At 46.4% G+C, this 16,791-nt stretch overlaps 1 protein-coding gene and 1 long non-coding RNA gene across 5 annotated transcripts; both read right to left on the reverse strand.

The window, feature by feature from the left end:
• Positions 1–2,607: 2,607 nt before the first annotated feature.
• LOC117802315 lies at positions 2,608–4,020 on the reverse strand. Its single transcript, XR_004625443.1, has 3 exons — positions 3,528–4,020; positions 3,333–3,368; positions 2,608–2,976 (listed from the first exon to the last, which is right to left on the reverse strand). It is a non-coding gene; the product is annotated as an uncharacterized LOC117802315 (long non-coding RNA).
• Positions 4,021–4,927: 907 nt separating this feature from the next.
• Positions 4,928–13,205, reverse strand: LOC100477284 (HLA class II histocompatibility antigen, DM beta chain). Of its 4 annotated transcripts, none has more exons than XM_002914343.4 (7): positions 11,968–12,107; positions 9,950–10,115; positions 9,004–9,285; positions 7,225–7,509; positions 5,842–5,958; positions 5,647–5,682; positions 4,928–5,287 (listed from the first exon to the last, which is right to left on the reverse strand). In XM_002914343.4, the coding sequence occupies exons 2-7, from the start codon at positions 10,002–10,004 to the stop codon at positions 5,271–5,273; spliced, it is 792 nt and encodes a 263-aa protein (XP_002914389.1). In that variant the 5' UTR covers positions 10,005–10,115; positions 11,968–12,107; the 3' UTR covers positions 4,928–5,270. The 4 variants fall into 4 exon arrangements, with proteins under 4 accessions (XP_002914389.1, XP_034516413.1, XP_019649794.1 ...); XM_034660522.1 differs by having other exon boundaries at positions 9,950–10,093; positions 11,968–12,105; XM_019794235.2 differs by lacking the exon at positions 11,968–12,107 and adding an exon at positions 11,930–11,947.
• Positions 13,206–16,791: the final 3,586 nt, after the last annotated feature.

Consider the following 16,791-nt stretch of genomic DNA (forward strand, 5'->3'; position numbering starts at 1 on the left):
TGTGCATGCCCTCGTGAACACAGACCCGGCCCTTTTATGGGTGGACAGTTGGACTAGATGACCTTTAAAGTCAATTCCATCTCCAAGTTCAGCTTTTAAAATTAGCAGGACGTTGAAAGGGGAGAACCATGTGTTGTACACACCTGGATTACATATAACCCAACAGCCCAACTGCCTCTCTCCTCTCTTTCTTGCTCTCTCTCTCTCTCTCTCTCTCACACACACACACACCCCTTTTTGGCATTTGATTATGTTTAACATTCTACTCTCCTCACACAGTCCCAGAGCTGGCCCACCATTACCCCACTTCTACTTTCCATCCAAGCACCACTCATCACCCCATGTAAGGACATGTAGTTCCTCCCTTTTCTCCCTAATCTAGCTTCCTGGATCCCAGGAGACCTATGCAGCACTTTTTCCTACTCCTTATCTGCAAAGGGACAGCCTTCCCTATAAAACAAAAACACACAAAGTTAGGGCAGAGAGAAGCCTGCCAGGAATCTCCAGAGGAGGACTGGAAGCTATCCAATTAGCTGACCCTCTCCTTCCTTCCCCTGGGGGTCCTGTCACTTTGATTCCCACTGCTGTGACCAGACCCAGACCCTGTGGGTGTGCAGCTTGCTCAAAATCAGCCAGGCAAAGACACCGCCCAAAGCCCTACCCCCAGACCAGACTAGCACTTCAAAAGGAATTTGCTTTGTCAACCAAACAAAAACAAAAACCGTGAATAGAAGAACAAAAATGAAACAACATAAGACTTTAAACAGCAAGATTTAAATTAAGTCAAGCAGAGGTGGAAGATTATTTACGTGATACACAAGCTTATTCATTAAATGCTATATATAAATGCAAAAAAGAAATATAAAACTGATACAATTTCTAGAGGTTAATTTCTTTTTTTTTAATATTTTTTATTTATTTATTCGACAGAGAGAGAGACAGCCAGCAAGAGAGGGAACACAAGCAAGGGGAGTGGGAGAGGAAGAAGCAGGCTCATAGCAGAGGAGCCTGATGTGGGGCTCGATCCCATAATGCAGGGATCACACCCTGAGCCGAAGGCAGACGCTTAACTGCTGTGCCACCCAGGCACCCCACTAGAGGTTAATTTCTGAGCCTACATTTGCCAATTAGTACAGCGCACAGAACTTTCCCTCTTCCGACCTTATATGGCTTTGCTCAGAGAATAGCCATTTTGAATTCATGAGCATTTTCCCCTCCCATTGACTTCCCCAGGAACCTCCTTCCAGAACAAATGCCCTGATCACAAGTATCCTTCTGGGGAAACCATGGATGTGGAAGAGATCAAGTCACTGGTTGGACAAACTCTGAGCACCTACTTTGGACATCAAGTCTGTAGGAACAGTGCTTCCCCCATTCTTCTGTAGGCCCCCATCAGCACAGAAACAGTCCAAGGACGAAGGATTCTAGCCCCCATGCCACCCCTCACACCCACATGGGGAGACACACACACACACACACACATACACACACACACACACACATTCATGGATAGCCCCACACAAGAAGGTTCTGTGGTCTATCTTCTGCCTCTTCCCCCAGCTCATCAGATTCTGATCTTACATATTCCTATGTAGACCCCCACATGCAAATATGCATCCATAGCCCCTTGTTAGGCTAAGCTGCTTCAGTACTTGTCTTCTCTTCTGGTTTCTTTTCCTTGCCCGAAGTCTAGTGTCCAACCCTAATTACAAAAACAATGCCACTGCCCAGCTTTCTGCGTCCAGCAGGTGTCGCTCCTCACCGAAACAAAATGCACCTCCCTTCTACAGTGAGAAATCTGTACCCCAACAGTGGATGTTCCTTGGGTTGGGGGTAGAAGGGAATGAAAGCGTGGCTCTGAAGAGTGGTGTGCTCCCCAGCATAAGGATTCTGAATAAAGCCATCTACTTACTTCAGGCTCAGGTAGACAAATATCCTATAGAAAATCTGTTCTTTGATCTTGGACAAGTTTTTCACACTAGGAACCTCGCTTCCTTCACTTGTGACATGGAAGGAGACAGTCTTTTCCTCCTGGGGTTACTGTAAGACGTAAATGAGATACAAATACAGAGCACTTAGCCCAGCATCCAGGTCATAATAAGCACTTGAGCTATGGGCTCTTCCCCCTTAGGGTTTGGAAGGAATAACCGCCCAGAACTCCCATCTGAAGTTAAGCTCTGCCCCGAGTCCTGTCTGAGGATCTGCACCGGGTGGTGATGAGGGTCAACGGAATAATGCATGCGAAGTACCTGGTCTGATGCCCGGCCCGGAAAGTTGAGTGACCAGTAGTAACTAACATCATTCCCGTGAGCTCAGCATGTGCCAGCAATGTTCTTAGCCATCCACAAGCATGGACTCACTCAGTCCTCCTAAGACCCCTTATGAGGTGAGTACGCTGTCAATTCCCTGCCTCTCCCTGATTCTGTGACTCCATGCAACCACAGTTTCATTTCTTCTCATGAATCATAAATCAGAAAACTGCCCAATCCTGCCATGTCTAGAGGGAATAATTAGGAGGACGTACTGACTCCTCCACTCAAGTAGGAGAGAATCAACCCCAACCCGTAACTCTGCTCATGGTCCCTCCCCAGGGCCTCAGGAAAAATCATAGAAAAATGATATTTCNACCAGAGTTTATTCCTCAGAGATGATCTCCAGTGACTCACTGACCCCTGTGGCACTGCGCGGCCTCCAGAAAGGCCTCTAACCTCCCTCCCCAGATGATATTCGACCCAGAAATATAGCCTTGGACAACATCTTGATTACAGAATATTCCCAGGAATGAGTTCCCCCAGCTTGCTAAGGTGTACATGGGGTGGGCTGGGAAGTTCAAAGATCTGGATGGAGAAACCACAGGATCCAAGAAAATCTGTAGGGTCTGAGAATGTTGGAGGGACACAACAGCATCACTAAGAGTTTGAATCTCCTCACTTGGGGCAGAAGGTGTAGGACTCTGCCTCTAATTGACGTGTTGACCTGCAGAAGAAATAAAAAGGAAATAATACGGCTTCAAACCAACTTGACCCCATCCTCTGCCTTTATAACCATCCATGCCAGAGCCCTTGATACGACATCAACAATTCTAGATCACCAAGGACTAATGCTATAAAGCCGCTTTCAGTCGTCTCCCTGTAGACGCTCCATTGGAAAGAAGAAGGAGATACAGGCTCTACTCTTTCCTGCTCCTAATCCCGACAATGGCTGTTTAATGGATGCTCTTGGCTACACCCTGTGGAACCTCACCCCTACCATTAGCTGAGCCCAACACTGACTCCCGAGATCTCTCACCCCTCCAAAGGACCAGTAGGGAAACAGACCAACAAAGATGTTACCTTCAGGATAACTGTCCCCAGGGAGCAAAATGTAGCCTAGGGGAAAAAAGTACGTGATTAGAGGACCGTCTGTAGATAAAAGTATCTGGCATTACTCACAGCAAATGAGGTAGCAGTGGGAGAACCAGTCACAAACAGAAAGTGACCAGAAATTGGGAGCGAGATTGCCAATGGGAGGTCGGGGGTGGCACTCACCAGAGGGGCCAGCTCTCCTCCAGCTGAGCAAACCAAGAGAGAAAATGATGAAGCCCAGGCCCAGAGTCACTGCAGACACAGAAACCTTCACTGTCTGCATCGGGGACAGCCCAGCTGCTGCAAAAGTAGAAACTTGCTAGAACCAATCTGTTGTTCATTGCCAGAGCCACTCAGTTTGGTGTGACCTCCACCTGGCAAGTTCAAACGTGCATTATCTCAATGCCAAGGGTCTGGCTCACACCAACCTGCACCCAAGGAAACAGACTTTCCTCAAAAATCCCCATCCTGTAGCTCTCTACTCCCAGAGTAGCCCTGGGGAATCCCTCTCACCAGAGTTAGCACCCTAGTTTCTAGGTCCTCTCTAATACAGTGGGGCCTCTCAAGGCATCTTATTCCTTCCTTCACCCTGAAGGTTCTCTCACCAAAGAATAAAGGACTCCTCATTCCCCTCTCCATTTACCCCACAGTGACAATGCTCGCTCCCTTGCGTGCTCTGAATCCCACACCACCTGGATTCCTTCCCCCATGCTAAAATGAACATTCCATCACCCAAAGAAACTCTGGTGCATGCTGGGGAGGAGACTTTCCCAGGAGAGTTCCNATGAGATACAAATACAGAGCACTTAGCCCAGCATCCAGGTCATAATAAGCACTTGAGCTATGGGCTCTTCCCCCTTAGGGTTTGGAAGGAATAACCGCCCAGAACTCCCATCTGAAGTTAAGCTCTGCCCTGAGTCCTGTCTGAGGATCTGCACCGGGTGGTGATGAGGGTCAACGGAATAATGCATGCGAAGTACCTGGTCTGATGCCCGGCCCGGAAAGTTGAGTGACCAGTAGTAACTAACATCATTCCCGTGAGCTCAGCATGTGCCAGCAATGTTCTTAGCCATCCACAAGCATGGACTCACTCAGTCCTCCTAAGACCCCTTATGAGGTGAGTACGCTGTCAATTCCCTGCCTCTCCCTGATTCTGTGACTCCATGCAACCACAGTTTCATTTCTTCTCATGAATCATAAATCAGAAAACTGCCCCCAGGGGCGCCTGGGTGGCACAGCGGTTAAGCGTCTGCCTTCGGCTCAGGGCGTGATCCCGGTGTTGTGGGATCGAGCCCCACATCAGGCTCCTCTGCTGTGAGCCTGCTTCTTCCTCTCCCACTCCCCATGATTGTGCTCCTTCTCTCGCTGGCTGTCTCTATCTCTGTCAAATAAACAAATAAAATCTTTAAAAAAAAAGAAAAAAAAAGAAAAAAAAAAAGAAAACTGCCCCCAATCCTGCCATGTCTAGAGGGAATAATTAGGAGGACGTACTGACTCCTCCACTCAAGTAGGAGAGAATCAACCCCAACCCGTAACTCTGCTCATGGTCCCTCCCCAGGGCCTCAGGAAAAATCATAGAAAAATGATATTTCCACCAGAGTTTATTCCTCAGAGATGATCTCCAGTGACTCACTGACCCCTGTGGCACTGCGCGGCCTCCAGAAAGGCCTCTAACCTCCCTCCCCAGATGATATTCGACCCAGAAATATAGCCTTGGACAACATCTTGATTACAGAATATTCCCAGGAATGAGTTCCCCCAGCTTGCTAAGGTGTACATGGGGTGGGCTGGGAAGTTCAAAGATCTGGATGGAGAAACCACAGGATCCAAGAAAATCTGTAGGGTCTGAGAATGTTGGAGGGACACAACAGCATCACTAAGAGTTTGAATCTCCTCACTTGGGGCAGAAGGTGTAGGACTCTGCCTCTAATTGACGTGTTGACCTGCAGAAGAAATAAAAAGGAAATAATACGGCTTCAAACCAACTTGACCCCATCCTCTGCCTTTATAACCATCCATGCCAGAGCCCTTGATACAACGACATCAACAATTCTAGATCACCAAGGACTAATGCTATAAAGCCGCTTTCAGTCGTCTCCCTGTAGACGCTCCATTGGAAAGAAGAAGGAGATACAGGCTCTGCTCTTTCCTGCTCCTAATCCCGACAATGGCTGTTTAATGGATGCTCTTGGCTACACCCTGTGGAACCTCACCCCTACCATTAGCTGAGCCCAACACTGACTCCCGAGATCTCTCACCCCTCCAAAGGACCAGTAGGGAAACAGACCAACAAAGATGTTACCTTCAGGATAACTGTCCCCAGGGAGCAAAATGTAGCCTAGGGGAAAAAAGTACGTGATTAGAGGACCGTCTGTAGATAAAAGTATCTGGCATTACTCACAGCAAATGAGGTAGCAGTGGGAGAACCAGTCACAAACAGAAAGTGACCAGAAATTGGGAGCGAGATTGCCAATGGGAGGTCGGGGGTGGCACTCACCAGAGGGGCCAGCTCTCCTCCAGCTGAGCAAACCAAGAGAGAAAATGATGAAGCCCAGGCCCAGAGTCACTGCAGACACAGAAACCTTCACTGTCTGCATCGGGGACAGCCCAGCTGCTGCAAAAGTAGAAACTTGCTAGAACCAATCTGTTGTTCATTGCCAGAGCCACTCAGTTTGGTGTGACCTCCACCTGGCAAGTTCAAACGTGCATTATCTCAATGCCAAGGGTCTGGCTCACACCAACCTGCACCCAAGGAAACAGACTTTCCTCAAAAATCCCCATCCTGTAGCTCTCTACTCCCAGAGTAGCCCTGGGGAATCCCTCTCACCAGAGTTAGCACCCTAGTTTCTAGGTCCTCTCTAATACAGTGGGGCCTCTCAAGGCATCTTATTCCTTCCTTCACCCTGAAGGTTCTCTCACCAAAGAATAAAGGACTCCTCATTCCCCTCTCCATTTACCCCACAGTGACAATGCTCGCTCCCTTGCGTGCTCTGAATCCCACACCACCTGGATTCCTTCCCCCATGCTAAAATGAACATTCCATCACCCAAAGAAACTCTGGTGCATGCTGGGGAGGAGACTTTCCCAGGAGAGTTCCGGTGTGCGCCTGTGGGTTACTCTCTCTGCTCTCCATGCCCTTCTCAGCCCTTCTCAGCCCAGCAAGACAGCACTCCCCAAAGGGGGAGCCCAGTCTCAGCAGCCGGTCTGGGATTCTGTTCCCTAGCCCTTCATAGATACCCCTCCTCTTCTTCATTGCTCCTTCTTCTCTTTCCCCAAATCTGTGTACCAAATCTTGGTACATTTAACTACTTCCAATCCTGGGGTTCAAACAGTGGTCATTAGTTCCTTGTTCATTAGCCCCCAAGCATGTACACCAAAGTGTTTGCCAGCCAGGCTTTTTCTTCCCTGACAGCGTGGCCCAAATTCAGTACTGCCCCCACACCAAAAGAAAGTCCCATCTCTTCTGAAACCTTTTTTATTCCTTCAATTCCCATTCCTGACCAGACAACAGAATAGTTGAAATCTGAGGATCCTAAAATGTTGCATCACAATTTTTGGTTGTGAAAACATGGTCACCAAACCACATCCTCTCTTCAGGATAGCCATACTGCTCCCCTGCCACCCTCAGTCAACCACACCACTGCGGCAACGACGACAGTAACTTTCCATTCCTGTCTCCCATTGCCCCATCTCTGGTCATCAACCCTCCACCAGTTCCTCCAGACTGGCCTCTCCTACTCAGCATCTCCCGCCCTGCCGTATTCCACGGACCTGTCCACATGTCACTCCCTGTGCTGAGATGCTGGTGTGCCTTTCCCACCACCCACGCACAGCAGCTCTCTGCTTCCACCCTAATTCCTCCCACCCACCGTGCACTTACTCCAGTCCTCGCAGACGGGCTCAGGAGCCCCGATGTGCTCCACCACACAGGTGTAGGTGTCCCCGTAAGAGGGGGTGGTAGCTAAATAGGAGACAGTCTGGTATGTCCAGTCTCCATTGGGCTGGGCCATCTTAGGGGCGCTACTGTGAGGAGGGACAGGCTGCCCGTTCTTCCTCCACGAGATGATCACATCAGCTGGATAGAAGCCCCACACGTAGCAGGCCAGCATCACATGCTCCTTCGTGTTAAAAGGAGTGGTTTTGGCTACTTGCACAGTCGGTGGCCCTGCATAGGACGAAAATGTGGTCATGAAAGAGGGCACCATTCTGGCTTTTTCTCCAACCTGGTTTCTTTCCTGCTTCAACTCTTCGTGGCTTTTGCCAATCTACCCTCCCCACCCCCACGCCATGCCTCCACACATCCCTTTGAAAAAGAGGAGTTAGAATCACTCCTGCTTTGCTCTTTATTTCCTCCCATTCCTTCATTGCCCTTTCCTTTCTTTCCTGTTCCAAAATTATGGTTGATTGTATTAAGTAGAAGCCAGGGCTGGACTGCAAGCTGTTTCAGAAGTCGCCGTATTTATTTCAAGTATGTAAGCTAACAGTTGTCAAGGGTTGTAGGTTGGGATTTGTAAAGGTAGGAGAAGACATCTGCCCTCAAATCTAATTTAATAAACTAAGTGGGGGGCGCCTGGGTGGCTCAGTCGTTAAGCGTCTGCCTTCGGCTCAGGGTGTGATCCCAGAGTTCTGGGATCGAGCCCCGCATCGGTCTCCTCTGCTGGGAGCCTGCTTCTTCCTCTCCCACTCCCCCTGCTCATGTTCCCTCTCTCGCTGGCTGTCTCTCCCTCTGTCAAATAAATAAATAAAATCTTTAAAAAAATAAAAAATAAACTAAGTGGCTGAATCAAGAAACGTTTTTTCCCTCGGATAGTTTAAGGAAACAAGCCTAACTCAGATCTAACTCTCTCAAATTTGGATTAATGTAATCCAAATTAATGAGATCATTAATATAGCCATTCTCTACTAGTTTATTCTCCTAGGGGACCCTCCTACTTGCCTCTACTTTGGTGCTTTTCAAACAAAATCTTAAATAAAAATCCAAGACATTGTGTTAAAATGCAGGTTCCCTAGGTTGCATCCCGAAATATTTTCACTGAGAGAATCTGTAGTGGCAATCAAGGGCTTGTATTTTTAACAAGCACCTTCCCCAGACAATTCTGAGAAAAGTGGTCCAGGAATCACATCTTAAGACATATTACTCTGTCTTATGGAGATCTTCATGTTTTCTTTTACCAATCTCAAGTCATTCTCAGTGCAAAGGCTTTGGGGCAAGAAAGCATGTTGAAATCCCCTGTGAGGCTTTCTAAATATTCCCATGCCTGGGCCCATCCCAGACCTAGAACATCAGAACCTATAATAAAGAGGCATGAGCACTTTGGGAAAAGCCATTCTGGTTATTCTGACACACTCCTGGTTAACTTGACTCTGCATCCTGAGATGCACAAATAGAAGGAAAGCATGCTTACTCTCTTGCCCCACTGGCTTCAAACATCACCTCCCCTTCTTTATTCCTGCTCCACCCCCCATCGACAACCCTTTGAAGGTTCACACTCAGTCTTTCTTCATTCCAGGTCCACACATTTGCTGCTTCTTTCCTGCACAAATCTCAAACCTCTTGCTTATGGAGGGATGGAGGGATGGAGGGATGGAGAGATTCTCCCTGGCCTCCCCCCTCCTAACTGTGCTTCCTGATAGCCCCTTTGTGCCCCTCTAATCTTACTTGTCCTGTGGGTCAGTGATCCCCAGAAGGACTGGGTACGTGCAGCACAGTCCTGGAGCCCATTAGACAAGCGCTGGATCAGGGGTTCCTGTTGGTTGAGGTAATCTGAGAGGTACTTGGCCAAGAAATTCAGTGCCCCAAATTCATGAGGGGCCATTTTGCCCTCCTCCGAATCCCAGCAGGTCAGCAAATCCTTGTTGAAGGAGACACAATATGCGAAATCCTTTGGAGTCCCATCATCATCCAACAGACAGGCACTTTCCACATGGGCTATAAAGCCACCTACAGGAACCAGAGAAGGGGAGCTCAGAGACCTCTGCAGGGAGCCCAAGCCCCAGTTCCTGCCCCAGTTCCACCCAGTGAGTGGGGTGTAGCTTTCCTGCCTCAGGCAGCATCTACAGACGGAGCCCGTGTACTGAAGTCTCTGAGAGTACCGATTAAGGGAATAGATGGTGGCAGCAGAGAAGTTTTTAGATGCTCTTTCCTCTTTATGAGACTAAGTATGGGAACAGGAATGGCCCAAAATTATCTGCTAGTTTAAACACAACAATTTACGCAGGACAAGACCTTCAGTTAGGCAAATTATTGAGTGAGAAAAGGGGTCAAGGGAAAGAGTCAGCTTTGTTGTATGCTGGATATATTATTAAATATTCACTCCATATTTATTATTTATGAAGCACATATGTGCCAGGCACTGTGCTAGGAGCTGAGGATGCAGCGGTAAACAAGACAGATAGTGCCCTTGCCTACACTCCAGCAAAAGATATATATTACACAAATAATTACACAGTTTAATTATATTAAAATTGCTATAAAGGTACAAAGGTACAAAGTGCTATCGGAGTATACACCAGGGAGACAAACTAGTCTGAGGTGTCCAAATCCAAGTGGCTCCCTTGTCCCAAAGGAGCAGAGGAAGGGAAGATCCCAGGCAGGAAACCCTTACCTGCTCCAGTGGAGCCCAGGCTGAGGCCCAGCAGCAAGGGCAGGAGTGTGGTCATGCTGTGCTCTGGGGACACGCCAGGAATTCAGTCCCCTGGACCAGTTCTTCCAGGGGCCCTGGGTCCTCGCCTGCTCCAGTAGCCCCAGCCTGGGTAAATGATCTCCAAACCCTGAGTGGAATAGGGTATAGCCCCAGGTCCTTGATCCCCACTAAATGAGTGATTTGGAGCCACGCAGCCCCTAGATACTAATCCTGTTCCTACCAGCTCTTCTAAGTCAGTCCCAAACTAAGAGTTGTCAGATTGGTTAGATGGGCGGGGACAAATAAAGAGACAAATCGCTGAGTCCTTCAGCCTAGCATCATCAGTTACGAGGTAAGTCTTATCCTGCCCTAGGCTTTAAACAACTCTCTTAACTCTTTCCCTACGGGAAAGACCAGTCTGTAAGTGGATTTCCTTACATTAGTGGAGAGAATAATCCGAATATTCCCAGGACATATGTAGCCTGGGCTGCCCACTGGTTTAACTGGTTCCCTTCAATATCCTTCCAAGACTGAGACTAGATAACTTCTCTTGTCCCTTGGAGGGAGGTTACTTAGAAAGATATTGCGTAACCCTTGGTCTGTCCTGTCACCCAGAGGTGGAGGCGGGAGGAAGAAAGGCCCTTCCGGAGCAGGTGGCAGAGACAGGCATGTTAAGATGGAAGAGGCACAGGGAGAGTGCAGGGTTATCTGGCCTCAAAGCACGACTTCAGAGTAAGGGAAGCAGTTCCACTTTTGAGACAGAGAATGGAAAATCCCTCCCTGGGATTCCATCACTTCTTGCAGAGCTGAATTTCATCCTTCCGGCTTTTTTGGAGCCAGGAAATCCTACGCTCAACCACTCTGAGCCATCTCAGGGCAGACCGCAGGACAACTCCACTTAAACCCTTGATAAATAGCTGGTAATGGACCAGTTTCCAAAGCTCGCCTGCCTGCCCCAAACTCAACACTCTCCTGTGTGTTTCTCCCACTGGTCCTATCTGTCCCAGAGCAGGTCCCTGCATGATGAAGCCACTAGAAAAAATAAGATAAAGCTTCCCTCCTTTACTTCCCCTGGAAAAGGCAGATTTTAAATGGCAATTCATTCTCCTATCCCATTGTGAACTATACAACTGGTGGTTTTCTCCATCACAAATTTAAAACCTGAAATTGGCTTCTCTCTGTTCCCAGCGGCTTCAGGGCTGAATCTCCTCACCTTAGTTTTTGCAAGCTTTTGGATTTGATTTAGCAGTGAGCTAAATGAGAGAGGATTAGGAGAGAGACCCTTGACACAACGCTTACCTATCCTCCCCCAAGGTCCCCAACCCCAAGAGTCGATACTTCCAAAGAAAAAAGAAGCACATACCAAAAATGAATGGAAAGATGAATATCAGAAACAAAAGACTTGTGTAACTAATTGAGATTAACTGAAGTTGTGTTTCCCAGCAACCCCCGTTCTCAACCCCACCTTCATTATAAGATATTTCTACACTCTATCTCCTCTAATGAGCCATCAGGTGAGCTGGAATGGGCAGACAATGAGGTGGTGAGTCCAAAATTTCTTGAGCTTCTACTTTGGAACTGATACTATACTAGGTAGGCCCTTTCCATGCTTATCTCATATAATCTTAAAAGATCTGTTAAGTGTCCTCGCTTTAAAGTTTAGAAAACAGCTCCGAAGATTCACACACACACACACACACACACACACACAGATGCACACACACGAGCAAGCCCACACACTCACTACACCCTGGGGCTGAGGTGACCCACATAAAGGTAGCCAGGGGTGGTCTCCCCTGAGAGAAAGATGAAAGGAAAAGCCACTCGACCACCCAAGTCTTTGCTTCCCTGTTCTCAGAACTCCTTCTGTTCTTAGAACCAGTGTCTCCTTGCTTTCTCTTTTGACAGTTTCAAAACTGTGTAAACTCTACCCCCCCACACACACACACACTTCCCCCTTACGTTCTTCCTCCTCCCCCCAGGTAAGCGGTGAGCCTGACCTCCCAGGAGCGGGGGTTGAGGATCCTTTTGACCGTCTACAAAGCCTGCAGTGGCACAGGAATGCTGGCGGTGAGGTCCCGTGCCTGCGCGGGGGTGGCCACCCGCCAGCGCCAGCGCGCTGGGGCCACACGGAGTTCCCTCTCTCATGTCTGGTCTCTGCTCAGGCAGCCAAAGGAGATGTGAAACCTTCTGTGAGCCAGCAGCAGGAAATGGCAGATTTCACTTCTCTATTAATGAGAAGACCGAGGGTGCTTTTTAGAATAACGCAGGACAGAAAACCCAGAGACCTGTGTTCAGCCAAGAGGTTTCTTCCTTCCCCCTTTCCTCCTAATTTTACAAACCTAGTTCTGTTCCCCACCTTCCATCAACCCAAAAGAACGTTTCAAGTGCCCTGTCCATTGTGATTGGATAACTATTTCTGTAGTGCCAGGACTGCCAGGACTCTAGGAGTGAGGGAGCCGCAGCCACGTTCCCACGTTACTAGCACTACCCCAAGCCCGGAGAGCCAGTCCTCTCCTTTCACACGCCTCTCCCTCCAGGCTGTCCACCGCACGCCACAAGTGGATTAACCACGGCATTTCTGGGCAGAGCATTACAGGGAATACCCAGCAAGGAGACACAGACTCTGTTCCCACGTGCTTCGCTTTTACTTCAGTTGGGGAGTGAGAACACACATCTGTAAAGAGAAGAGTTTATGTTAAAGTAAGAATAACGCCAGTGTACTTTAAAGAGAAAAGAGAAATCATTGAGGGCATGGTGGACAGGAAGGTGAGCACAGACTACTGGGCTGAAGTCACGTTCAGAAGGGGAAGGCAGTTGGCACTGCAGTCCTGGCACAAATGCCACAAGCTTGGCAATGTCACGAGGTGCTGTTGGGGGTCCACCAGGAACCCGGACCGGTTAAAACAAAAAGGGATTACAACAGCATCACTGGCATCACACACTGAAGGAAGTCACAAGTGTGGTCTCATGCTCTTCCTGAGAGCACGGCCATAATAATAAATCCCTTCTAGGTACTTCCTTCTGTTGCTCCCATAAGTTCTCAGCTTCCTCTTCTGGACAAATGGTTTTAACTCAAGCCCCAATTTTTATAAACTAAAAAATTGTTCAACCCATCAATCACCTGCAATCTAAAACCCATAGCATGAGACCACGTTTGTGACTCCCTTCAATGTCTTCTCAAAACTAGGCACACCTGCACCTGGCCGGGATTACATTACTTCCCAGTCTGTCCAACCTTGTCCCTCCCCACCCCCACCTCACCTCTGTCCTCCCACTCCGTCTTCTCTACAGGATTCACTGCTCCAGACCCTGACCTTGGGGTTACAGTTGCTGTAACCAGCCCATCATCCCTCCATCCTGCAGCCAAATGACTTGAGCTGCTGGGGGATATTCTACCTGATTTGTCACCACACCTCTTGAATAATGTTATTATCTCCATCTGAACTATGAGAAAATGGAGGTAAAGGGAGGTTAGCAACTGTCCAGTTTTACCCAGACACTAAGTAATAAAACCATGACTTGAACTGGGGATTTATGATTCTAAATTCTATACTCCTAATAAACCGAAAATAATTGAACATTGCTAGCCATTTATAATAGTAATAAAAACCATAACATGTTTAGAAATTAACATTAAAAAGTATAAGAACTTTACGAATAAAAGGGAAAACTTTATTAAAGTACATAAATAAACACCTCAGAAAGTGAAGAGACATATTCACAGATGGGGCATCCTAACGTAATGAAGAAGTCAATTTCTCCCCATATCACTAACCTAAATGCTGTCCTAACCAAAGCAGGGCTTGGGGAGAACTTGATAAAGTGATTCTAAAACGTACACAGAAATCAAATCCATGGGTATCTTGGGATTTGGGGAGAGGTGACTGATAAATGAAAACCAGCCTTGCCAAATATTAAAACATATGAAAAGCCATAATAATTAAAACAATATGATATAGGAACAACAGAACAGATATAGGAACTGACAAACCAATGGACTGAATAATTCAGAGACAAATCCATGCATATAGGGAAACTTGGTATAAAATCCCTGGGGATAAATGGAATGTTTAGTAAATGATATTAAGAAGATCAACTTACTATTTTGAGGAAAAGAAAGTTTCATCCTTATCTCCATCATATAGAAAAATTTCAGATCAATAAAAATCTAAATGTGAAAGGAAAACAATAACATGAATGGAAGAAAGCATAGTGAAATATCATATATGGCCAGATAAATATAAGACAAAGCTTTTCGACCCAAAACTACTCATCAGAAAAACAAGAATTACCTTATACATAAGTCCTCAGGTTTTTTCCTTTTCAAATTAAGGCCACTCTTTCAAAGCTGTCCGGAGAAGATACATTATCCTAAAATGATGTCAATAAATACAATAAGGGGCCTCCACACTTTTTTTTCCAGATTTTATTTATTTGCCAGAGAGAATGAGAGAGAGGGAGAGAGAGAGAGAGAAAGAGAGAATGCACAAGCAGGGGGAATGGCAGGCAGAGGGAGAAGCAGTTCCGATGTAGGACTCAATCCCAGGACCCTGGAATCATGACCTGAGCCAAAGGCAGACACTTAACAACTGAGCCATCCAGCCATCCCTCTACACTGTTTTCTTTAGTGGCTGTACCAATTTACAGTCCTACCTACAGACAACACAAGTGGTCACTAACAGTGTGGAGGTTCCTCAAAAAGTGAAAAATAGAACTGCCAGCAATTCCACTTCTGGGTATTTATCCAAAGAAAAGGAAAACACTCACTCAAAAAGATATACAGACCCCCATGTTCATTCAGCATTGCTTACAATAGCCAAGGCACAGAAACAACCTAAGTGTCCATTAATGGCTGGATGGATAGCATATCCGTATGGCTGGACACCCATAACACACATAACAATGAAATGTTATTCAGCTATTAAAAAAAGGAAACTTTTCCATTCGTGGCAACATGAATGGATCCCAAGGGCATTACGCAAAGTGAATTAAGTCAAACAGAGAAAGACAGATACATATAATCTCTTATATACAGAATCTTTAGAAAAATTAAAAATCAAAATAGAAAAAAAAGAGTTCATAGATATGGAGAACAGACTGGTGGTTGCAGGGGTCAGGGGAGAAATTAATGAAATGATCTTGGTGTTTATTTATTAAGTAAACTGCTTTATTTTTAAAAATAAATAAATAAATAAATTTGGAAGTCACTCGTATAATCAGAAAATACATGAGAAGAATAAAAATAAATTTGTTTGGGGCGCCTGGGTGGTACAGTCGGTTGAGCGGCTGACTCTGGGTCTCTGCTCAGGTCGTGGTCTCAGGGTGGTGAGAGCTAGCCCCACGTGGGGCTCTGCGCTCAGCGTGGAATCTGCGGAGGACTCTCTCCCTCTGCTCCCCCCCCCCCCGAGCTCTCTCAAGCCTGTGCACACTCTCTCTCCCTCCCTCTCTCTCTCTCTCAAATAAATAAATCTTTTGAAAACATGAATTTGTTTTATGAAATGTGAGTGGAAACAGCAATATCCCTACATTAATATGTATGTAATAAAATATGGATTTTAATTTTGTGAGTTAGTAACTAAATAAAGATAGTTAACAGACATTTGACTATTTCCCTGTAACTTCTATATCCCTCAGATTTTCTATATTGAAATTCGTCATAAAACTTCTAAAATATTCTCAGTGAGAAAATCATGTTATCACTTTATATTCCAGCAAAAATTGTTTAACTTTGTAACTGACTGTCAAAATTAAATAATTCTATTCAGGGGTGGAACATATAAAAATGTAACTGATGAGCGCAAACTGGAAGAAGGCATTTGCAATATTTATACTGACATACAATTGTTACATAGACTATATAAGAAATGCCCACAAATTCACAAGAAAAAGACAAGAAAATGCAATGTTTTAAATAGACAAAAGATATGAATCAGCAATTCACAGAGAAAGAAACCTATGAAAACATCCCCAACCTCAGCAATAACACAAGGAAGGCAAATCAAAACGAGACACCACCTTACACCCACCGTATTGCCAACATTTGAAAGTCAAATAATTTCAAGTGTTAGTGATGGCAAAGGAAAATGAGATCCACCTTGCTCTGTTGATGGGAGGATAAACTGTTTATGATCCCTGAATTATATAAATTACAAACCAGTTGGGTGAAAAAAATTAACATATGAAACAAGGCAGCATACCCTTGAGAGCAAAGTCTGGGTCTAAGTGCGCAGGCATTAAGTCTTAGAAGAGCTCAATAAAGATCAATCGAGGCTGCAGGAGGGACACCTGGCTGGCTCAGTTCTAAGAGCATGAGACGCTTGATCTCGGGGCCATGAGTTTGAGCCCCGTGTTGGGTGTAGAAATTACTTAAATTTACTCAAATAAACTTAAAAAAAAAAGTCTGCAGGATTAGGGTTAGGCTCACGGAAGAAGTCATACTTGGGTTGGACCTATAGCATTGAATAAGATGGGAACAAGGGGAGCGGAATAAAGTAGGCACTCCAGTGAGAGGAAGCCCGTGTGCCCTGAAGGGCGCAGTATACTGTCAAGGAAGAGTGGTGAAACCGGATTCATTCCAGAACAGGATACCTGCTGGGAAGGGGGACACCAGACTAGAGAGGGTCTACGTCAGTGCTTCTCGAGTACTGCAAGTGACAGTACCATAGAATGTTTGATCGCAGAGCATCTAACGGAAGCCGATCATTTTACAGATGGGGAATCTGAAGTCCACAGAGCGGGCGTGGCTTGTCTAAGGTCACACGGCGTAATACAAGCAGTCTGAAGACACGACTGGCAGGAAATTTCTGGGTAAGTTGGAGAAT

The sequence above is a fragment of the Ailuropoda melanoleuca genome, chromosome 5 (genome assembly GCF_002007445.2).
Source record: "Ailuropoda melanoleuca isolate Jingjing chromosome 5, ASM200744v2, whole genome shotgun sequence".
Classification (NCBI taxonomy): domain Eukaryota; kingdom Metazoa; phylum Chordata; class Mammalia; order Carnivora; family Ursidae; genus Ailuropoda; species Ailuropoda melanoleuca.

Bases quoted from the DNA above. Each gene is read 5' to 3' on its own strand.
- LOC100477284 (XM_019794233.2), bottom strand. From the start codon at position 12,115: ATGAGAGAGGGAACTCCGTGTGGCCCCAGCGCGCTGGCGCTGGCGGGT. The intron at 9,286-11,967 runs GTCAGGCTCACC...TGGTTCCTGTAG, and splicing joins TCAACCCCCGCTCCTGGGAG to GTGGCTTTATAGCCCATGTG. The intron at 5,683-5,841 runs GTGAGTGCCACC...TTTTTCCCCTAG, and splicing joins GAGGAGAGCTGGCCCCTCTG to GCTACATTTTGCTCCCTGGG.